Source organism: Mastigoproctus giganteus, chromosome 8 (genome assembly GCF_048544385.1).
Source record: "Mastigoproctus giganteus isolate SK-2022 chromosome 8, ASM4854438v1, whole genome shotgun sequence".
Taxonomy (NCBI): Eukaryota; Metazoa; Arthropoda; class Arachnida; order Uropygi; family Thelyphonidae; genus Mastigoproctus; species Mastigoproctus giganteus.
In genome coordinates, this window is record NC_143582.1 from 209,596,408 (window position 1) to 209,621,563 (window position 25,156).

The 25,156-nt window shown below is 39.1% G+C and overlaps 1 protein-coding gene across 1 annotated transcript in view; it reads left to right on the plus strand.

The window, feature by feature from the left end:
* LOC150082236 (uncharacterized) overlaps positions 1 to 21,865 on the plus strand; it is a 36,980-nt gene extending 15,115 nt beyond the window's left edge. Inside the window, exons 2-3 of the mRNA XM_090380457.1 lie at positions 9,765 to 10,244; positions 21,453 to 21,865. Of these exons, the coding sequence (XP_090236583.1) occupies positions 9,765 to 10,244; positions 21,453 to 21,865 (893 nt within the window). The remainder of the gene's footprint in view (positions 1 to 9,764; positions 10,245 to 21,452) is intronic.
* Positions 21,866 to 25,156: the final 3,291 nt, after the last annotated feature.

The window sequence follows — 25,156 nt, forward strand, 5'->3', positions numbered from 1 at the left end:
CAGATCTCATGCTGCTCAGTTGTTGTTGGATTAATGTTTGGAGGAAAAACGTTGTTTAAGATGTTTGAGACTGAGTCCCTCCAGGTGGTGGTTAGGTTTCCCTGCGGGGTTTCTGTAGCGGTGTTCACTTCCCCCCTGGGGAGTTTGTTTGTGGTGATTTTGTACACCACCTCCCAGGGGTCAGAATTTCCCGTGTAAGAGACAAGTTGCTCCCAGGATTGCTGCTTTGATTTCTTTATTCTTTCCGTATACACATTTCTTGCTGTTCGATATACTTGTTTAAGTTCTTCGACCTCCACATCAGGCCAAGATCTTCTCGCCCTTTGGAACGCTTTTCGTTTGGCTTGTACCTCCTTTCTCATCCTTCGAAGCTCCTCATTCCACCAGGGAACCGCTCCCGGAGAAGGTTTTTTCCTTTTAATTGTGGCATTGCAGACTTGTGTTAATAGGGTGGTAATCTCTTTTTGAAGAAGGTTTGGATTTTGAGTTTGCCTGAGTTTCTGCTGCTGTTTTCCCACCATTTCCAGCAGGGCACCCCTGAACGTGTCCCAGTTTGTTTTTTCTATTGCATATCTATGTTGCATTACTCTGGAAATTGGTTGTCTATTACAGTTTTTTGTGATCCTGAATGTAATGGCTCGGTGGTCCGAGGTCGTCCAATCATCTTGGACCTTCCAGTCGGAGATATAGCTGGCTGTGTTTCTTGTAGCAAGAGAAATGTCAATGGTGGCTTCCCAAAGGGTGCTGCTGAAAGTGGGGAGGTTGTTTGGCTGATTGAGGATTCCGAAAGGGGAGTTACCCAGGTAGTTCTCCAGTCTTTGGCCATTTGTTGCTCCTCGACGGTCTGGTGTTGTGCTGTACCACGCGGGAGACCTGCAGTTTACATCTGCCCCAACGATAATTCTCCCTCCAGGAAGAGTATTTAGTACACTTTGAAGGTATCTTATAGCCCTGATAATATCTTCTCCTGGACGGCAGTATAGGGCAACGACGTAAAAGTTTCCAAGCGCTGTAATAATGTGGGCACATACGGCCCAGGCTGTGCAAAGTTGTGTTATCTTTGTGGCTGTGATGTCAGGGTTTCTTACAGCTATTGCTGCCCAGGGGGTTTCCCCTTCCACCTGGATGACTTTGTAGGTCAAGGGATAGCCTCTGACCTGGTTCTTATGGGTGTACGGCTCTTGCAGGATAATTACATCCGTGTTGTCCTCTTCTGCCCGAATCCTGATTTGGCCGACCACAGCCCGGGCCCGCTGCGCGTTAATTTGCATTATTTTTACCTCTTCGAAGTTAAATTTTTTAAGATGTCTCCCCATAATCGATCCGTTGTTGGTGCTGACCCTTGGCTTTTATATATGTTGGACATATTCTGTCTCTGATGGAATGTGCTGAGTCGATTTTGAAACTTTTACAGTTCACACAAATAGGATCTTTGGTTTTGTTAGGACAGCTGCTAAATTCGTGGCCTTTTTCAGCACAATGGCCGCACGTTGGCACTGTCTGGATACAAGTGTGTGAGGTGTGGCCGAACCTACAACACTTGAAGCATTTAGGCACAGCCACATGTTCGCGAAAGCGGTGGCTGCCCCAGTTTATGTAGACCCTTGCTTGATTGTTAAGGACCTTCCAGGCGATTGGGTTGATTTGAACAATCCAGTTTTTGCCTCCTCCTCCTTTGACTTTTTTTGAGTATTTAGGTGTGATTAAGGCATCTGCCTCTAAGTCTGGGAAGTACTCCTGCAAGTTCCTACAGTATAGTTCCTCAGTGAGTTGCTGCGGGGTCAGGTTGTCACTGAGGTCAAAAATGATGATAGAGGGCCCCAACTTTTTTGGCGGCTCTGCCTTTAGACCCATTGTCATTATTTTTGCATTGGTCATAATTTTGTTAGCTTCTTTTTTAGTTTCCGTTTCGATCACTATGCCTGTATGTCTAGTTTTTCTTATTGCTTTTATTTTCGTAGTTTTGAGATCATCTTTCAACTCTGTCATTATTTTGGTCTTGATTTGTTCACTTGTATGTGATTCTTTGGAGTTAATGGGTCTGATAACGACCAGATTCTGCTGTTTTATCAGGGTTCTCTTTCTTATATGCTGGGGGTTTTGTTGACTGGTCTCTGGTGGATGCCCTTGGATGGAGGCACCCAGTTTAGAGGTTGGAAGGTTCTTAAATACAGCACCGGCATAAGAGGGCACCGTAGTTGATTCAGGTTCTGTGGTTAGGCCCAGTTCCCGCTCGGGTGAAGACTGCGGAAGCTTAGCGCAGATGTCTAAGGCCTTTTCCAGTATTGTAGACCTTGTCTTGATTTCTTCATTGACAGCTTTTAGCTTCTCATTCTCGATTAGAAGAGCTGTTGTGATTGTTTCTAGGCTTGTCCAAAGCTCCTGGACATAGTTTCCAGTGGCTTTGGTGAATCTTATGGAGTCTTGGTTGAGGAGTGCCACCAAGTTCCTGTGCAAGACTGAGATGATCTGATGGAAGGAGGTGGTGTCTCCCTCATTAAAGAGGCCAGCCAGAACAGGTGGTGCAGGAATGGTAAGCATACTGGATGGTGGGATCCCAGATGAGACCACTTGGTCCAGAGTAGACGGTAGTTGTGTAGCCAAGAAATCTGCTGGGGCAGTTTGAAGTGGCAGAGCTGATGGAGTTTGGTGAGCACCTGAGGAGTTTTGCGTCTCAGAAGCAGCAGCTACAGGCGTGTTTGGAGCTGTAGGTAAGGCTGCGGTTGAGGTGGAGTTTGCCATCGATTCGAGGATGGAGGCAGCTACTGGTGTAGAGATTCTTTGGTCCAAGGTGGAAGCTGAGTAATTATGGTCTATGTAAGGTGATATACAAATATTATTCATCTGTGCAGGAAGTGGAGAGCAAGAGGAGCGCAGAGGACAAGCTCTGGACCTTCCCTTGGACTTCTTTCTCTTGGAGGAGGATTTGCCAGATACTCTAAGAAGCAGTGAATTAGAAGTCTCCGATTCGTCTCTCTCAGACGTGCTAACCTCATCCTGTGAACTTTCAGTATTTTCATTATTTTCAACCATCTTGCTCTGCTGGGATGAAATATTTAAATTCAGGGGGTGAATGGTTCTACTGAATTTTAGTCAAAAATCCAGAAATGGCTAGTGAAGAATTTAAATAATTAACTGAAAAGAAGAGTTTCCAACTCTTGTCGGTAGGGGGCGCTGAAAGAGATGGGAAAAAATTTGCATATTGTATTCTTGGGCGACAGAGGATTGCTGACGTCACCCGAGGAGCAGTATTCAGATGTATCAATGCACAATAAAAGAGAGTCCCCTTCAAAAGCTATGTAAATAGTATGTTCCAAAATGAATAACCACATTAATTAACTAAATAGACAATCAGTATTAATTACTACTGACATCATAATTAATAAATAAATGTTCCTAATTAGAAGTTCTAACTTAAGTTCCTGGCTTCAGGAGAACCAATAGCCGATCGCCCTGGAGGTCTCGTGATTTGTTATTTCAAACAAAGTGGCCGAAGAAGAAAGGACGAAATTATTCGCGCCAAAACAATATATTCCTCAAATCACAGCAATCAACACAATTTCACTAAAATCAGTAGCAGCTGATATGAAATTAATTAGGGTATCCATAACTCTCTAAAAGATAAGTGGTCTAAAACTATGGCAAAGAATGATAGTTAAAAACAACGGCCGGACCTATAGGGCGTAGCCATTATGAACGAGCCGTGAACCGTGAATGAACGATAAGGGTGAAGATTTCAAGTCGTTCATAACTGGAGAACGCCTTAGAAGTTAGGCATAAAATAAACATCAGTCGACTCACCGAACCAAATAGATCCACTTCGACTTGAATTTAATCCAAAATGATAAATTGGCACCACTTTAAAAAACACACTTTGAAGAGCACTAATTAACACAACCCGCATCGAACAAAGCCCGCGAGTAGCCATTGCGTGTGTTCTGTGGTCGATTTTGTTTTCTTGACGAAAAACCCGAGTTTTCAGCAGAAAAAACAGTTCTACCCTCACCTGACACCGACTACCTCAGCCACGTAATGAAAAAAAAGTGGGGGTGGGATTTGATTTGGCCGAGAGGTAAGCGGTTCGTGTTTGAAATTTTGACGTGTGAGGCGTCCACTGATGGTTTAGATAGAGCAGGGGAAGCCTGAAAGATAGAAATATGGGGGCGATAGAGAAGGCACCCCCAAGGAGGCAGTGGGACAGGCCCATGCCCCACTAGGAGAAGAAAAAGGAAGGCGAGGAGGAGAGAAGACAGAAAAGTGTCCCCTCCCCCACCCCTCCGGGGAAGCGAAAGAAAGTGGCCAGACAAGGTGCCAGAGCAGGGAAGACATTGCTGTACTCACTAAGCTCTTCCAGAATGTGTCAAGCGTGGGACACAGTCCCGTACAGATTTGGCTGTCAGAATATTTTCATTTCTTTTTCTTCCTCTTCTTTTTATTTCCTTCCTTTTCCTTTTTTGAAAGTCGCTGAGTTTGGAGAATTTGGGTTGACCAATGTAGTCTTGTAGACTTGATGAGAAGCCATGCCTGTAGCTCGACAAGATGTCAGTCCATGTTTCTATGGTTCTTGGGAGAGCTTTTTGTCTTGAAAAGAGCTCCTGTGCAAAGAGTGTGAAGGCACGGTACTGTTTCTCGTTCTGCAACACGAGCTGTTCTTGGTTCCTGAGTGCGAAGTGCATCCTTGTCATGAGGATGCGCGCAGGTCCTCGTAGATAGGATATTCGTGTATGAGGTGGTCCCAGGTTTCTTCTTCTCCGCAGTGCGGTGATTCTGTGAGACCAAACTGGTAAAGTTTCCTCCTGAAGGAACCATATCCCGTAAGGAGAAAGGTGGTATGGAAGCCTGGAGCAAAGCACGCAGGTTGGCTTGTTTTCGTGTTATGACTCTTTTAGTGGACTCGGACCAACTGGCCTGCGGAGTCTGCAGGTGTTTTGTTAGGCGCTCTTCTCAGTGCTTGCATTGTTTGCTGGATCGGAGGTGAAACTAATGCAGGTTGCCGCTCTCCCTTTGAATAATTAGTGAAGCAGCACACAGCACACAATTTTCAGGTCCAGAGGAAGGGATCCACAAGGACCTGAGCGTGTGGATGCTGACTGTACAACACGCTCTAGAGTTGGTCAGGAGAATAGAACGCTGTATGGTTTCTAGTTTTTTCCTGTTCACTGCAGTGATTGCTTTTTTGTACCACGTGCCTGCGGCATATGATAGAGCCCGGATGAAAACAGCCTTGTAGAAAAGGGAGAGTGTCCTCTTCTTCAAGCCCCAGTCCCTTCTGGTAACTCTAGAGATCATAGCGGAGTAATTCATGATTTTAGTTTGTAGGATAGTTGAGATGTGGGGGTGAAGGACATGTTCCTACCCAGGACTATCCCGAGGTATTTTAGTTCTGAAGGTGTTTTTAGCTTTATAGTTGCTCCATGGATTTTTAACTGTGGGGGCGTCCTAATATTCAAAGACCCCCTCAAGAGGATTGAACTCGTTTTTTCCGGCGAGATTCTGAGATGGTTCTCTTGGGTCCAGTGCAGCAGTGATAAAATGGCTTGATTTGCCGTCGCTTCCATTAGGGCTCTGTTGTCTGCCTCAAGCATTATTATCAAGTCATTGGCGTAGGCTCGTTTTTACTGTGTTCAGGTCAAGATTTAAGAATTCATCAAGGACCAGGTTCCACAGAAGGGGTCACGGGATGTAGCCCTGCGGGCACCCCCTGACGACCGGTAGCGACACCTGGCAGTACAGAACACTGATGTTGACTCGTCTATTTGTAGGAGGTGGTGAAGTTTGAATGCATCCGTTGCTGAGTGATGACAGTAACTTCAATGTGGCTCTCCGAGCAAGTAATTTCATTTTAGTGGCACGACAGTGCAATCTAAATGGTCACAAACTGGCCCTGTGAAGAGGACGAAATTTTCAATTTGCGCTACAATCTTCCAATGGTGTTGTTCTAGGATTTAGGCACATCAGCTACTTACACCATATTGTTCCATATACAAACACCCTTACAGTAATAGTTAGCCACGCCTTGTCCAAGCATTATGTGTCTGACACAACTATAATTATGCTCATAGGAAATGGAGACGGAAATGGATCTCGTGGCGAGACTCGTCTGTGCTGCTGCTACTGTCAAAGAAACTCCAGGTGTGTTCGACTGTGTCCACTAATCCATGCTGCGTCGGTGTCAAGCATGCATCGCGTCTCATGGTGGAACCTTCGAACATCTGTTGTAACATCATGACATGCATCCATCTCGTACTCCATTGTTAATATTATGTCAAATAAATGTTTGCCACTAATTACTGTCTTGTGTCATTTCTGCTTCTTGTGCCTCTGCTACTACTTTCCTGTGAAGTTTCGGTTATGGGTTCCTATGCGATTCACATTCCTTTAGATGTTATCTACCCCCCCCTTAACCTTTGTACCAATATTTTTGAGATACCCTGTATGTTAATTTCTTCGAGGGCATCTACCCCTACACCTTAAGCTCTCATACACGCCCATTAGAATGCTGAATTGACGCCTAATTTCTAGATACTCTCTGCACCTGGCACACACACACAAAGACATCCTCCTTAGCTAGATCATGTTCTGTTCAGAGGGTTCGTCAAACATTTCACGAGTTGCACATTTTTTTCGGCTGTGATGCGTTGGAGTATTCCCCCCCCCCCAGTTCTCTCCAAGTCAGAGCACCCCTGCCACTTTGTGCCCGTTGCTTTGCTGCTCTAGTCAGAGGCCTGTTGTGAGATTCGTATTTCTCATCGATGAGTTTCATTTTGGATGTTTCTTGTCCCCAGAAAATCCCTGGAAATTTGTCCCCCAACTAATGAGCTCCCTAGCCAATAAGAACATGGTTTTGTAGAAAAGGGGGACCTGTATATTCAGGTGAGGGACAAAGGACGGCGTTCTTCATTCTTCTTCTTCTTCCTGGTTCCTCGTCCTTGTGCAGAATCATCTGCATCTTGTTCTTCCCATCGTTCCTGCCGCTTTTCCCTGTGTACCTGAATAGAACCCGAGAGGTACAACCAGTGGAGGTAGATCAAACAATTCTTTACTGGTAGGTTCTACTTGTTTAGTAGAACCTACCAGTTTGCTTATGTACTAGAAGTCTAGTACATAATTCTAGTACATAGAAGTCTAGTACATAATATTTGCTTATGTACTAGAAGTCTAGTACATAAGCATTCCTCCTCAGTAAAACATTATTTGATGTAATGTTACTTGCCTCACCACTAACTAATTAGAGGCTAACGTAATGAGAAAACTGTAATCCATAGAAGCATTACCACACATGTAACACCTACACACTTGTACTCTTAAAGTATGTGAATTGGATCATTGAGTACATATAACCTGAGTCATGAAGATCACAAACCTGTTGGATACATGTACCCTTAATGTTATACACTATTGAATGTACAAGACAAACTGCTCCTGTTAACTCAAGTGTATGTCGTTTTTGTTGTATTGTTGGTTTACCATTAAACATTGTTTTGTTTGTGCACTTATGCCTCTGGCCCTTTTCTCTTGCCACACGTTAGCCTTAGCACAAGATTTATAGTGAAGGAACCATACTTTTGCAACATTCTAAGGTCTAACTTATAGGAGGATTTCAGAATGAATAACACAACGCCAATTCGATGTCGAGAGTCTATTCTCCATGTTGAAATATAGGTCTTGAGGGCACGAGATTGTTGTCCTAGTATATAAACCACTAGCCGATCACATAAATTCATAGGCGTCTTCTGGAACATCAATTTTAATGATTAAACTTGCCCGGAAATCTTGTGATACACAATGCATCTTGAGTAATAATAAGAGTCGAACGTCTTAATCTCCATTGGAAGAATGATGAGCAGAAGAACCCCTGTGGGACACCGTCATATTGTTTATAAAGTGTCTTGTAATCAGTCGACAGTGGGTAGATTTATTTTCAAACTCAAGAATGCTGGTTCTGCTGATAGGAAAAAAGGAACTGGACGCAAACGAGTCTCTACACCAAACCAGGACTGCGTTTTGAAGCGCTTATACCTTAAAAACACAAAGCTTCTTCGTCTGAGCTGAAAAGAGAATGGGAAGAACATACAGGAGTGGTAGCAAGTGCAGTAACAGTCAGAAGTTGCCTCTTCAAAAATGGACTTGTAGCCCGTCGCCCTAAAAAGAAGCCCCCTCCTCACAAAAAAAAAAATGAAAAGGGCTCGCTTAATTTGGTGTAAGGAACATTTCAAATGGACCCTCGAACAGTGGAAGTCAGTTATTTTCTCGGATGAGGAAAAATTCGACCTGCATGGCTCTGATGGGAGACAAACGATTCGCCGAGTTGGTGAAGAATACCATCCGGACAGTATTGTGTCTACAGTGAAATTCCCTACCAGCCAAATGATATGGGGGTGCATTTCGTATCACCTGCAGTTTATAAAAGGTTCCGTAAATGCCAATGGATACCTGGCTATATTGGAAGGCAAATTGATGAACTTAGACACCATTTCAACCTGTCAAGAAACTGCATCTTTCAGGACGACTCTGCTCCTTGTCGTCGGGTGAAAGGTGTAAGTAGGCACTTCTGTAGTTACTTTAGCTTCGTTGCTGCAAGGTTCGACAGTAATGCGCTTTCATTTGTTACGGGTGAAAAAAATGATTGGAAGAACTGTCCATTACAACTCTTAGATGGCCAGGAAACAGCCCAGCCGGACCTGAATCCTATAGAGAACTGTTGGCATCGTATGGAATCTGCAGTTGCTAGAAAGAAACCAAAAACCCTGCGTGAACTTCAGGAAGCCATAATTCGTGTTTGGAACCACGAACTATCAGTTGATTATCTTCAGAAATTGATCTTGTCAATGCCTCGACGATGTGCTGCTGTCATCAGGGCTAGAGGCGGTTCAACTAAATATTAGTTTGCACCTGGTGAACTTTTCATTTTGTTTTCCATTTAAAATGATAAACTGAAGCAAATTGAGGGCTTCTGATAACATTTCAGCCATAATTGTCGTATAAAGGTTACAAATGCTCATTTTGGAACATTTTGTGAGCACCTGTCAAATATTATTTAACTTTGCTTTAACTATTAATAAATATAATTTTTTTATATATTTCTCTTTCTGATACTAGTCATTAATGTAACATAGCATCGCGAAAAAGGGTTAGAAATGTGAAATTCCTAGGTGATGCACTTTCTTTGAACACCAGTGTATAAGAATACTTTATATTTGTATTATTGTGTTTATTCAGTGTTTTAGTCTTTGCAAATATGTTTGACTAGTAGCCTCTTCGTTTCTAATTTTATTGATTTTGTGTTTTATTTGTAATTAATCGCTGTTAATTTTATTACTTTTATTTATTTATTATTATTTATTTTATTTTTTTTTTTTTGGTATTTTGTATTTAAAATGCTTATATAGTGTTGCATTTTGGTCTGCTTCTTATTTTTTCCTTCCTTGGTAGATTGCAATTGTAGAACGGCCTCTAACGTATGATTAAACAAAAAATAAATAAACAGTGAAATATATTTAAATATGTTCTTCATTTTCATTAACTGTGTTTCATGAAAGGTTGCAAAGTTGGAAATTGCTTCTCCCGATTCCTTTTATCATATCTGTTTCTGCTAAAATAATTATAACAGTTTGATTAGTAATATTTGTTTTAAGTAATAAAATGCGATCTTTTACCATTTCACTGGTCAACTAAACATATTTACTTTGTTATTTTAGTTATTTCAGGCTGGAAAGATAACGAGTTTATAATCAAATATAAAGATAAAAATTTCCAAGATGCAGAAAATAAATGCAAAGAACATAAACGACAATTAATTTCACTAAGCGACAACGATTTAAGGAAATCTGTGTATAAAAAGCTTACAGGTGAAAAGTGGAAGGGACTTAAAGGATTTTGGGAGGAAATGGATGAAGACACTGAAGAGAAGGAAGACGTGCAGGATAATGATAAAAATGATGGAGAAGAAAAAAACGAAAAACGTAAAAGGAAAAAAAGAAAAAGATCTCTGTTCGACAGAAAAGAAGCAGACAATGAGAAGGAAAATAAAGGACATGATTATTGGATAGCATTATATTGGAATTCCACTAAGAATGAATGGTACATCAGAAACAAAGAAATTAAAGAAAATGAAATTACTATCTGGAATGATCGGTCTGAAAAGGGAAAAAAACATTGTGTAAAACTAGCAAAAAACTCTGACTTTCAAGCTTTTCAGGAAGACTGTGACGAACGGAATTATGTCTTATGTCAACATGATGGGGGTAAGTCTAAAATCTTTTCTTTCTTTCTTTTTTTTTTTTTTTTGTTGTTTTCAATTTTTGAATACTATAGAAAATAAAAAAAATAAGGTGAATTTTAGTATTAAAATTACTTATTCAAACACGTGGGTACATTGTTTTTGTAACCATCTTAAACGCTTGTCAGTCACAGTGACTGACAAGCGTGTTGATTCCAAAAGGAAAGAAAATGTTTGATAGAGTGTAGGAAATTATGCACTTCAATTTTCAACTTCCTCATCATCTTTAAACTTCCTTCTCTGAAATTCATTGTATAAGGCAATGGTCAGACCACACCTTGAGTACTGTATACAGGTCTGAAGGCCTCATTTTAGGAAGGAGGTAGAGTTGCTAGAACACTTACAGAGAAGGGCAACAAGATTGGTGAGGAGAATGAAGGGGTCATCTTACCAAGAAAGGCTTGAATTCTTCAAATTGCAGCGTCTAGAGACTAGGCACTTGCGAGGTAATCTAATTGAGGCGTATAAGGCCTTGAATGGGTTGAGCTGGCTCAATTCTGATGGGATTCATCCTCTTGCTCAGATTACGAACCTAAGGGGGCATAAATTCAAATTAAGAAAAGACAGATGTAGATTAGATGTGCGGAAATTTGCCTTTAGCCAGCGGGTGGTTAATTGCTGGAACAAACTTCCATCTGTCGTTGTGGAAGTTGATAGGTTGAATAAATTTAAGGAGGAACTGGACAGGCATTTGGAGGGAATGGATGTGTAAAATGGGTTATTTATTTATTTATTATTATTTCATTTATTTTCTTTTTCTTTTTTTTTTTTTTTTTTTGGCTGATGCTACTTGCTTTCCTGCATCACATGCCTCTACTGCTACTACTCAGTTGTGGCTCGTGATTCTGATGTTTGGGGGTTATGCGTCTTAAGAGTTACATTAAATTGCCTTGGTTATAAGACATGTAGACATACACAGTAATAATCAGTAATAATAATAAGTAAGTTAAAAATACTATAAACCATTAACTAGACATTTACCATTAACAGATTTGAACTTTTATTTAAAAACAAAATCCATTCTTCGGTTTTTATTTGTTGAAAATAGATTAATAACTTTTTCATTCATGTTTGGTGCATTGTTGACCAAGATTTTCTCTATTGAAAGCATTGCTTGAGCATTTAGCCTTTCCTGATTCATAGGGTTCCTTAAAAATGTTTTTATACTTTTTAATGTGGAATGGCAGCGTTCGGTCTCTAAAGTAGTCATCGGAGTGATCGAAAGAACTTTTATGAGTTTTGTAAGTTCACGAAGAACTTCAGCCAGATTATTTTCTGAGATAAATTTCAGAAAGTCAGTTAATTTGCAATAATTGTGTAGATCATGTCTGCCATAGAAAAGTTGTAATTCTGTAAGAAGCTTTTCTCTTTCAATCATGGGATATGTCTCAGTAGTCTCCCGTACCTCTTCTATGGGCATTTTCGTACGAAAAATGACAAAGTTCTCCTTGTTAAACATTTTAGCAGCAATTAATTGCTTTGTAAAAGAATATCTCTCACCTATGTCAACACTTTTATATAGTCGAATACTTCCTTCGCTTCAATCATGAGTGTTTTTGAAGGATTTTCACTGTACATTGAATTCCTGATTTTTAGAATGGCATTCTTAAAGTTTCCTATATATTCATGTATTTTAACTGCCTTAATTTCTCGAGATTGCATTTGATTATAAATAACTTCCACGTGAGGCATTATCTGATGGAAAAGTTCTAACCAGAACTCGAATTTTTCATTACTCAAGATGTGCAAAATTCCAGTTGCTTTTGAAATCATCTTACCTGCGTTTGCTGTCGCTTCCATGCACTTTTTTAACGATTCAAATTTTTCATAAACCCTGTTCGCGGTGCGTATATTGAAGTTCCATCTTGTCGGGGAAGGTCGGACAACACGGCTGTCCATATGCTTTCTGAGAACAGAGAAACGCTGTGGTGATCTCGAGAAAAATGTTGGTATAGACATGAGGTTCAAAAAGAATATTCTTGAATCTCGGGTACTACTTGCTGCATTTCTCATAACCAGATTCAGTTGGTGTGTATAACAGTGAATAAAATGTGTATTTTGTACACTTTTATTTTAGCCTGAACTCCCCCTTTCTTGCGTTTCATCACACTTGCGCCAACAAATGTCTGAGGAACCAGTTTTGGAGTATTTCCTTCGAGGATTACGTCTAACTGATCTAGAATGCAGTTCGATATTCCGTCTGCCGTTTGGTTTTCCGGAGTGAAAAAACCTCAACAAAGCCTCAAAAATATCTCAGAACATTTACCATTTGTATATGTTCTGAAACATCTGTTGTGTCATCAGCCATGACAGCTATGAATGAAGCTTCTTTAATTTCTCTTTTTATTTCATCCCTCCATATTTGCAGTAAATAGTCAGGAATATCATTCTGAATAGTTTTTGAAATGCCTTTAAATGCTGCATTACTTTCTAAGGCGCCGTAAAGGAATTTCAAACTGTTCACAAAATTTAATGCAGTCTATTATTTCAGATAATACCTCACGATTCTTGGTAACTTTTCTGTTACCAAGTTTATGTTTGCAGATCGAAAGTCTGCAGGCCTCACTAACCTGTTCTTTAATATTTACGCTTCCTAAAAGCTATAGTGAAATCACATTATCAATATATTTCTTCGAACTCTCATGATTTAGAGTTTTTTCTTTCATTCTGTTTATGTTTGTAAAGCAACTTTTTGTCCACTTTAAGTCACCACCAAACAGTAAACATGGAAAACAAAACAATGCATTTTTAACTTTACAACCACAAAGCCAACTTTTCCTTTGGTACCATTCAGTTTTAAAACTGCGAATATATTTCTTATTATTACTTATTCGCCGCTGAGAAATTTGAATCTTTGGTGTGGGGCGGCCTTCTTTTTGAATCGCATTTTTTTCTTGGAGAGATTATTGTGAAAAACTAAATTGCTGAAGTTTATTCACTGTCACGCGATTTACTTCATGGGGAAGCATAGAGGACATGATCGAATTAAATTTCACAAAATCGTGTGTCGTAGAAATAATGCTTTACTTACACATCACCTCATAATATAACTTCAACTTACCAAGTTTAAGCTCAATTCGCAATTCAGCTGTAATCACATAATTACTCTGTTGAATGTTGAGTATTGACTTAAAACTGATATTATTTAGTTACTTAATGGGAATTCGGGCGAATAACAAAAAGACACCAACATTGTGGCTACACACCCATCATGGTCAACGATGAAATCTGCACTGCGGACTTCACAGTGACTTTGATTCGTTTCGCCTATAAAAAATGTATATTGGCAAGTTGTCAATATGCTGGTTGCCAATGGCTACCAACTACCAGATATTCACTGGAATGCAAAATGTGTCACTGCCTGGCGAACTGCCTACGGTTAGGTAAACTTCAAAGTTGGAAACGATTTCGTGTTTTTATTCGTTTATTATTGAAATGATTACTGGAAATAGAGGCTGCGCTTACTATATGCGAGTCCTGTTAATAAAAATGTATATAGTATATTGCGTTGTATTGTTCTTCACAAAATTTCATATAACTCCGTTCACTGTAAATCTAGATTAAAATATCTAGGGGTACTGCAGTGCCGCAGTACCTATGGACAAGCCGCCCTGCTACTACTACTACTACTACATGCAAAAATCAAAAGTTTCAGCATCAGAACTTCCGAAGACGTAAGAGGCAAATGTGTGTCTAACTTTAATGTTATTTTTCTATTTTAGCTATTCCCTCATTTAAGGTTTCTTGCGTACATCTTATACATTTTTGATGTCCGCGGAAACCTCCAATATAATTTATATTATTTTCCTGGAAATTTCCGCACATATTCTACATCTGTCTTTCCTCAATTTGAATTTATGCCCCCTTAGGTTCGTAATCTGAGCAAGAGAAAGAATCCCATCAGAATTCAGCATGCTCAACCCATTCAAGGCCTTATACAACTCAATCAGATCACCTCGCAGGTGTCTAGTCTCCAGCCGCTGCAATTTGCAGAACTTAAGCCTCTCTTGTTAAGAGGATCCCTTCATTCCCCTCACCAATCTTGTTGCCCTCCTCTGTACACGCTCAAGCAAATCTACATCCCTCCTAAAATGAGGCCTCCAGACCTGTATGCAGTACTCAAAGCATGGCCTGACCATAGCCTTATACAGTGGGACAATCACCTCCTTTTCCCTGCTAGTAAAATTCCTAAATATCATTGACAAAACCCCATGACCTGCCCTGGCAGCCTGTCTGCATTGCTCAGAAAACTTCATATCTGACTGCACGATTACTCCCAGGTCTTTTTCATTTTCTACAATCTGCAAACTTCGACACTAAGCCTGATATACCTTCATCAATATCATTGATAAATATACAAAACAACAGTGGATCCAACACCGAATCCTGTGGGAATCCACATTAGTCCACTAAGAGCAGCACCCACTGATTACCACTCTCTGTCTTCTCCCACTCAACCATCCTTTTATCCATTATAGCAACTTACCCTTAATACCATTCTGCTACAATTTGTGCAGTAGTCTTCCATGCGCAACAGTGTCAAAAGCTTTCCTGAAATTCAAGTATATGATATCAAAATTATTTTTTGCATCCAGTTCCTTTGTAACCACATCGTAATATCCAATCAAATTTGTTAGACAGGACTTTCCCTTAACAAACCCATGCTGTGTCTGAATTATTGCTGCAGTCTTGTCTAGATGATCCTGCAATGCATCTTTAACCAGTGACTCCATTATTTTACCCGGAACAGAAGTTAAACTAACTGGTCTGTAATTACTCGTGTCACCCTTCGACCCCCCTTTGTGAATTGAGGATACATTTGCACATCTCCAGTCCGTGGAGACCTTCCCTTAGTCCAAAGATGCTCTCATAATTATGACTAAGGGTTTGCTTAGTTCCTTTGCCGCCTCCTTTAATATAACTGGATAGATTCCATTCACCCCAGGTGCCTTTCTTATGTTTAACTTCAACAAATTCTACTCCACTTTGCTCTCAGTTATTACAAAATCATTAAGCACCCTGCTACAATTTGATAACCTTGTGGCATTTTCCTTCCTTAATAACTCCTAATGTGTGAATGCAGATGCAAAATACTCATTCAGTTTGTTTGCTATCTGAGCAGGATCAACAACAGTCGAACAATCGATATCAAGTGGACCAATCAGGTTCATCCCCTTCCTTTTAGAGTTTATATAAATAAAGAAATCCTTGCTGTTTTTCTTACCATCCGTTGCCAAAGATTTATCGTAATCTGCCTTCGCATGCCTAACCTCCTTTATGACTTGATTACAGACTAGCTTATATCTGCCATAGGCTTCTGTGTCGCCTGATAATTTATATGCATCCCATGCATTTTTCTTCTCTGCCACGAACGAGTCTCATTAGTTCATTTGACAACCATTTAGGCCTAAACCTTGAACAATATTTCTTAATAGGTATGAAACTTTTAGTAGCTTCCACGATTAATTCCTTGAATGCTTCCCACTTACAATTTGCTGTTGGTAACATCATCAGTTGATCTCACTGTACGGAATTTAAAGACTGTCTGAGACCACTGTAGTTACCTTTACGGAAGCAAAAATCCTTTCCTTTATCCCTGATGGTAATTATATTTTTAAGTAAATCCCACATCAGTACACTGTGATCACTGCAACCTAGTGGCTCTTTATCTGCAAATTCTTAATACACGAATGATCACTGTTGATAACCAGATCAAGAGTATTGCTCTCTCTCTGCTGGTTGCCTCTCGAACATGCTGCTGCAGAAAACAATCATCCAATAAATCCACAAAAGTCTTACTAATGTGCGAGTGACCAACCCACAAGTTCCAGTCAATATCTAGGAAGTTAAAATCCCCCATTATAAAACATTCTGATTTACTAGCCAACTCTATTTCTCTGTACAATTGTTCATTGCACTCATTCGAGTCATTAGGCGTACACCCATACTCTTATTTTTGCTTTCGCAACGCTTATGTCACACCAAACTGACTCAATAGTGCACTGTTCATCTATATGAACTGGATGCACTTCTTTTCATTTTTTGTTTTTCTTAATTAACCCTGATGATCCCTTTCTATCCTGTCAGTTCTTTCTGTACACATTGTACTCCCTAAATTCCAATTCTGCATTACTAATATCTGTGTGACACCACGTCTCTGATATCCCAACAATATCCGCCTTTGATGTCTTGACCAACACTTCAAATTCATCAAATTTATTTACTATACTTCTAGCATTGGTATACATGCAAGTATACATGCACCTATTCTTTTTCTTAGTTACCCTAAACACATCCCATATATCCACCTTCTTCACGATGACTGCCATCAGTCCCTAAAACCCCTAGCACCCCTCGCTCCAGGCTGCTGCTTATTCTAATAGAAGTAGTGCAAGAATCACCTTCACCTCTGCCTGCAGCTACTTTTAACCTTTTAGTGTGTGAATCCCCCCAATGTGGCCATTGTTAATACGCCCAATTCACAGATGCCCCTTAAATACATACAGCCCCTTAAACTGTCAAATTCCTCTCTTCTGAAGTTATAACTCGTGCCTTTACCTTTAACTACTGCAACATCTTTCAAATGACGATTGCATGATCATTTCCTGACAATGGTTCCTGTACTTTAAGCTCTGTGATGTCTCATCCGATTATTAGTAATGATGAGGTCAAGAATCTTCTTACCCCTAGTCCTTTCACTAACATGCTGATACAAATAATAATCATCTAATTTATTTTAAAAATTTTTCCCATGGTGAGTTTCCTTCCCACTTATTCCAATCAATCTGTGCTAGATTAAATCCACCAATAATAAGACTTTCACGCTTGCTTGCCCATTCTATCTACATGTAAAAACTTTCGTTATATTTTTCACAATCTTCTGGTCTGTAGATTACTCACACTCTCATTGTTCCTCTGCTTCCAACAAACTCACACCACACAGATGACGTAACTTCAGACAGTAAAAGCTTTGTTTACTCTCAGACTGCTTTGGATAAGAAGCATGACACCTGCACCCCTTCTACCTTCCCTAAATACATTATACATACTGTAGTAGAACTCGCCATCACCAATTTCTGTGGCACCACAACACTCCTTACATTACCGTAGACACAGTTGAGACTAAGTAATCTTCTACAGTTTATTACCCTGACACACCCATTGAAATTATTTAGGTTTGTATCACAAGCTTTATCTTCCCCTTCATTTTAAACAATGCTACCCTAAGAACATCTTATTAATATCCACTGTTGTTGCAACAAACAAGAATTCATGAAGAGAGTGCAAGCATTACTTTGACCCATATCATCAGATAAATGCGGATCTAAATTACCCTTCTTCCTCCTAACTAGCAGTTTCCTTGAACCCTTAGAGTATCCTCAGTGATACTGACAAAAATCCTTGCACCACCTTTGTTCAAATAAATATCATCTCTACAAAATAGATTCCTTCTACCTACAAATGTAGATCATGCTGATAAAAAATTTCCTCCCTAGAGCCTTGCAGGTTCCCGGTTTAATCCACAAAACTTTCAGCATATAGTTCCTCCTATCGTGTCCTGACAGAATGAATTGCAGACATATACACATTCTGATCTAACTCGCTGCATTTTTTCAGCATAGTCCTATATTTCTTCAACAGATGGTCAGGTCGTTTATGTTTAATATCATTACTTCCCATATGAACAATAATTCTCTCTTTACCTCCCTTAAAATCTAACATTTATTGGTAACATCATTAATTGTTGCTCCTAGCAAACACACTTTGATTCTGGACCACCTATCTTCATTACAAAAAATGTTACCCGTTTCTCTGACAATAGAATCTTCCAATAAAACTAGATCACCTTCGACTAGAGCAGTCCGTACTTGACTATTCTTTTCTGGGACCTGAATCCGGGGTGCGTCACTTAGCCGGTTAGGATACTTGAGTCCACGACGAGCTCCCAGTTACATTGGTTTCTAGGAAAAGCCCTTGCTTGCTTCTTCAGTGACTCAAATTCTCCTTGTAAAGCACTATGTTGTAATTTGAGATTGGTACACTCCTTCCATCTGTTGCAAAGAAAAGAATTGCAGATGAGCTAGGTCTGTCTACAAGACTAGCCTCAAAGTATAGGCCCCATACTATATAAACAATGAAGTCGCCACTCACATCGGAAATGACTGCGGCATTTCTGTTTGAGTCCCGATGTCCCTGTACTTTGTGTTGTAAGTGGATTTTGTAGCAACCATAATTTAAATAAATTTGAACTTTACAAAGATTACGAAATTAAAATTAACAATATATTACAGAATGTATGTTAGCAAAATATCGCTGAAATTAAACTGTTGACAAAATTTAAATCACTAAAGAAGTTAAATTGAAGCCACTGAACGAAAGTTACGAAATTACCGACAAATTATCATTAACAAAGGATATCTGAATATATAGCTGTAGCTTTACAAATACTTTACAAATTTAAACTTACAACATACTACGGAATTTAAATTAACAGAGCATTACAGAAAGTATAACCCCAAGGGCTCACATCTGGTGAGTTTGGGCTTGGCACACCCAGAGTCCTGAGCTGAATATCATCATTCTTCTTTTTCTTGGCGATTCCCCTCCTCTCTCTATCTCTCTATGGGTAATTCAAATTTTTTTTTTTTTTTTTTGGCTGGTGCAGCATAAGCCTCAGTCTTCCTTGCACCATATGGCTAATAATAATAATAATAATAAAAGTACACTGAAAGGACAAAATTTATGGGATACCTGGTTCCTGGGAAACTTGATGATGTCACCTCTCGCGAGTGAACCCACTGTGTGGCAGGTATATAGGCACACAGCATCACTGCATTCATATAGATGGTAATTCGATATCAGTACGGATAAACGTCGTGAGTTAACTGACTTTGAAAGAGGGATGATAATCGGTGCCCAGCGAATGGGTCACTATCGCGGAGGTGGTAGACATTGCACTATTTCCATTTTACAGTATCAAGAGTGTATCGGGAATATGACATTTCCAGAATAACATCTCATCGTGGACAGCTGTGGGCAGAGAAGGGTGGTGGATGAACATGGCCATCAACATGTCTCGCATTGTTTCAGCCAACTGGAGAGTGACAGTGACACAAATCACCGCTGGCTTCAATGAGAGAGGTGCCAGAAAGGTTTCCACCAAGACCATCAGGCAATCATTAGCCGCAATAGGCTATGGGAGCCGTCAACCCATAAGAAATCCATTGCTGACACCATGACACAGGCCTCTACGCCTCAACTGGATGAAAGAATATCAGCACTGGGCCTTGGATGATTGGAGACAGGTCTCCTGGTCAGATGAGTCCCATTTCCAGCTATTTTGAGCAGACAGGACGGTGCGCATCTGGCAGAAACCGCACGAAGCTATGCACCTGTCACGTCAACAAGGAAATGTTCAGGCAGGTGGACAGTCAGTAATGGTCTGCAGCATGTTCAATTGGCACACGTTGGGACCACTGGTATATCTAGGCGCATCTCTGAATGGTCCAGGTTACATATCCATCCTTGCAGATCATCTGCATCCCTTCATGGTCATTTGTGCACCACAGGGAAATGGACTCTTCCATCCAGCAGGACAACGTGCCCACCCCCACAGAGCTGTGGTGAGTAGAACATGGTTCGAAGAGCATTCCGCAGATTTTACCACCATGGAATGGCCTTCCCATTCACCAGACATGAACCCTGTGGAGCATCTTTGAAATGCTGTGGAAAGGTCCATTCGAGCTATGGATACTCCTCCCAAGAATGTGATGAAATTATGGACAGTGGTGCAGCAAGCATGGATGGAAACACCTGTGGAAAGCTTTCATGAACTAGTGGACTCGATGCCTGGCCGTGTGAATGCCCTTATCTGGGCAAAAGGTGGGCAGGTCTACCCGTTACTAGGTAGGTATCCCATGATTTCTGTCCATTCAGTGTACACTGCTGACAAAATTTTAACCACTAGTGGAATTAAATTTAAGCTACCTAATGAAAGTTACGAAGCCCTGCCAAAATATGGATATCAAAGGCTATCTGAATATTAAGCTGTAGTTTTCCAAATACACTTTATTTAAATGAGGGTTACGTTCCAGAATGTCTCATGCAATTTGAATTAACGCATAATGATCAAAATCACCAAAAAATGCAATATCGGCCTATGACAGTACCTCTCGCATCTAGGCATTGTACAATCTGTCGTAACCTTTAAGGGCACGAGGGTTTGATAGTGATAAATGCACACAGGTTTCAGTTTATGACCCTCCATATTAGCACAGCCAACAGAAGTGTTAGCTGATCTTTCGCCACCTTAAAGACAGGTGCTGTCTTTTCAGCAATGTAAATATAAGTGATCAGGCATTTTTTTCCAATATAAACCTGTTTCGTTGAGGTTGAATATCTGTTTGGGTAAGTACTCCCAGGGAACACGTCTGCAGCATTTTTATTGACTGATGCAGCTTCTCCACAAGTTTTCACATTATGAAAACAATATCATTGATGAAAATTCGCAAACCATCCTGAACTTGCCAAAAAGTGCTTAACTTCCCAATTCTCACGTTCTCTTAAATCATTATAAAGGCTACAAGCTTTCTCTTGCACTTACGCAAAGATAATGTTAATGTGGTTTTTTGTTTGTCACTCATCCATGTAGCAAGCATTTTTCCATGCATTCCATCAAACTTGACCAAGCATATAACGACTTTTATGCAGTTAAGACCAGTGGGCTGAACCTAAACGAGGAAATCCCACCTGCCCAGACAGAACAAAGATAGAAAGATGGGCAAAGAAGGCACTTCATGATCGACACTACAATGTCCTTCATCAAGACCACACAGATAAAATGACTTCCCCCATTGGAAGTCTAATCATTCAGTCTCATGGAAGAGCATCTCGCTTGTGAGCGGGACGCTCTTCCCCAACAAGGTGTTTTCTGGGAGACCTATTTTGCAATATTGAACACCTGTAGGATAGTCAGAGAGTTCCTCAACTAACAGTAACACCAGACATAACAACCACCCTATGCACTTGGTACCAGTACCCGTCATGGGATAGAACCTCCATCGGGGAGAAATAACATAATAATATTTCCCTGAGCGTAATTTGAAATCTATTTCTAAATCCAATTGTTTATACTAACCACTGCACTATTCTAATAATTTTCCATTTATTTCAGATGACTGTCCAGAAAATGAAAACTTTCTTAAGTTTGACAGTTTATGTCTGAAGGCTATAACAAATGAAGGCAGGGTCAATTATAAGAAAGCAAACGAAATATGTGAAAAGTTAAAAGTATCAGCAGTCCTTGCAGGAGTGTATAAAGATGAAGAATTGAATGATGTATTCAAAGCTGTATTTGCAGTTAAGTACAGTGGTGGATTGTTTGTAGGTGCCAAGAAAGAAAATGGTGCATGGAAATTTGCAAATGAACGAGAGGTACCATCTGATGTTTGGATTGGAGGTAAGGCACCAAATGATGATGATGCTGGACAGTGTGCAGTGGCATTTCCAGATCTAAAAACCAAGGAAGTGAAGCTGAAGGCAACCAAGTGCACTGAAAAAAGAAAGTTCATCTGTTCAAGTAAGTAGAAGTTCAATATAACTTTATGTAGTTTTTAGGAGACACCTCCAGTAACTGGTTACTGTATCTCAAGTTGTACATAAAAATTAAAAACATATTAAACAAGCATGAGTAATTGCATAAAGAATACGTTAACTTGAACATTTATTTTAGATAGATATATTTTGGTAACCTGTTCTAGTATTTCTTTCTTAAATTTTCTTGCTAATATTTGTAATTTGAATATCAGAACTCAGAACACCAGAAACTGTATTATCAGGGCCACCTAAGTCCAAATTTATAAGCCCATGCATAATGCTCATAAATTACATGTGTTCTATGGTTGATTTGCCTGTTTTGCTGGATGAAGAACCAAAGTTTAGAGGGAGTTAACTTTGCTGTCCACACCTGATACAGACTAACTAACTCCAGGGGCTCAACATCTGGTGAGTATGGGCTTGGCACACCCAGCATCCTGAGCTGTATATCATCATTCTTCTCCTTCTTGGTGATTCCCTTCTATTTCTGACTCTTTTTCTCTCTCTCAGGGTAATTCAGAAGTTTTTTTTTTTTTTTTTTTTTTTTGGCTGGTGCAACATAAGCCTCATGCTTACTTGCACCATATAGCTAATAATAACTCAGCTAAGGAGTGATAAAAGCCCATAAAAGTTCCTTGCATCATTAATGCAATTTGAACTGTGGCTTTTTCCACCTGGTGTGGGGAAGACTAATTATAACTACTGTGCTACCCATGCAGACAAAATTCAGGCCAAAAAGCAACATGAAGGGCTAATGTCCCAATTTTTGCAGGATGAAAAACAGGGTCAAACTGAATTTTCAGGAACCAGTTTCAGAGTGGAAAGGCAAATAAAGATGGGGTGAAAAACCCAGGCTTCACATCAGACGATAACCTGACACAAACACCATGACCTTCAAGTCTAATTTGAATTATGAGATAATCATGCATTGGTATAATCAAAAAACAGATATTGGATCCTATATCTTGAAGCACATAAAGGTGCAATATATCACCCTAATAACCATAGAATCAAGTATGTTTTTTTTATGTATAATATTTAATTGATTTAAAAATGGTCCAGTATATATTTAGGCCTGATGTAGCCGAGTGATCAATAGAAAGTGTGCAGTAGCACACGCTTTTTGAGTGGACAGAGTTTCAAGCCCGTGACTGCTAAATACGATTAACGTTTGTATTAATGATTTATTGTAAACTCTACTGACCTGGTGGTCACGCCGGAGTATAAACAAGAACATAAACACAACTCCCAGATCTTTGTAGAAGGATTGGGGGTGGGGAAGAGGAAAGGGATTACTTCTTTTGTTGTTTTTTCACTTATCATTCTTGATCAGTATAACTGATCAAGAATATTTGTAATTAAGAATCTGAGTTGAGAATTTTTTTTAAAATTATTTTTAACTGAAAATAATGATTGTGCAAAAGATTTTGTTTAATAGAATAATGTTTGCACAGTAACCTGAAGAACTGTAATTTCAAGGGATTGAAAATATATTTTTCAAAGAATTGCGTTTTTGAAGAATTTTCCCGACTCTTGTTTGATCGAACTGTGATGCACACACGAACAATGTTTTGTTGGGTAAGAACTAACTTGCTTTTTTCCCTCCATCAGATGTTACCCTTTGCATGATGTTCTCTTGCCAATTGTCTGTTACCTCACTTTTGAAACAGCCTCGCTAGTTATTTCTCCATTCATATGGAGAAATAACTAGCTAAATAACTATGGAGAAATAGATTGACAAGCTTAACAGCCAATCAGAAAAGTGGGGATAGGTTCCATTAATGCAGGGAGTCGCCACTTGGTGGACCATATCTGGCAGTCCAGATATAGACCATATATGGTCTATATCTGGACTGCCAATATTTTCACGGACTGTGAGTGATTTGAAACTAAATCAGTAATTTTTACATAAAGCAATTATTTTAATTTTGCATTTTTTGAAGTTTCCTTAATTTTACAGATGATATTTAAAAATTGATTGTGAATCATATTGAATGAACCTTTCTTTAAATTATTTAATAAGTATGCATTTTGTAATAAAAGAAAATAAAAAATGTGATTATTATACTTGATGTTTTACTAATTTTATGCCAAAAAGAGATATCTGGACCATAACGCATTACATTTTTTGCTAATACAGATCATGAAAAATATCGACCGGTGACGCCTGCACTAATGACTGAGTGTAATATGCCCTAAGTAGCCATTGCACCAAAAACAACAACTAACGACCAATCATTAGTTGTTGATGCAAGATCTTGGCAAAAAAAAAAAAATTTCTATGAGCTGTGTGGGCTCACTGAATATGTACATGAAGCAACAGCAAATTATGGAATCTTTAAAATAAATACATATATGTCCAGAACCTCACGTCAGGAATAGATTTATCAAATCCTTATTTAAAATAATTTAAATATTAATTATTTAAGTATTAATAATTAAATAATTAATTATTTAAATTTCAATTAATATTAATATTTGTTTTAACATTTGAGTAATAACTTCATCTCTTCTACATGCAATGATTAAACTATTATAAAGTATTGGTCATAAATGTGCATTGGGGAGCAGGAAAAACAAAGGTAAGTGCTTCATTTTTTTTTATCTATTTTCTTTTGCAATGCACTCAGTTTTGTCATATGTCCTGTAAATTGTCCTGTAATTTTGTCTTGTTGTGGTCAGAATGTGCTTGGATGCGAATGTCACTTGTGGTGCCTAATATATGAGAAGAATTCTTTGTTTGTTGATGAAGTGTATGAGAGTATGTGATTATTATGTGAGTATTATAATATTTACATGACATTGAGTGAAAGGGGTAATGCTTATTCTTTATGACCACTGCTTACCAAAAATTGAATTTTGTATAACAATGCACTTCTGTTTTTTTTTTTTTTTTTTTTTCCAGGAAATAAATGTGAGTATAGAGTTATTTTTTAATCTTGACTTTTACTTTTCTGATGCAACTTCATAGTTAACGCTACAATATCATTACAATTTATTTGCATCATAATTATAGAGTTCACTGTTTTTATACTTAAGTAAACCCCTTTCAACTAAGGATGAGGTGATATCGTGAGAATCGATTAGTTTCGAACAATGGATCACAGAATTACAATAAGTTCTAAACCAGAGTTGACCACTGTGTACGACCAGTACCCTCTCCTTCATTGTTCTAGATGGGACAAATCAATTCTTACAATAAAACCTTGAAAGGTTAATTTTTTTATTTGAAAGAGATATAATTATGTGTTAAGGAAATAAGCAGATCTATTAATATTACAT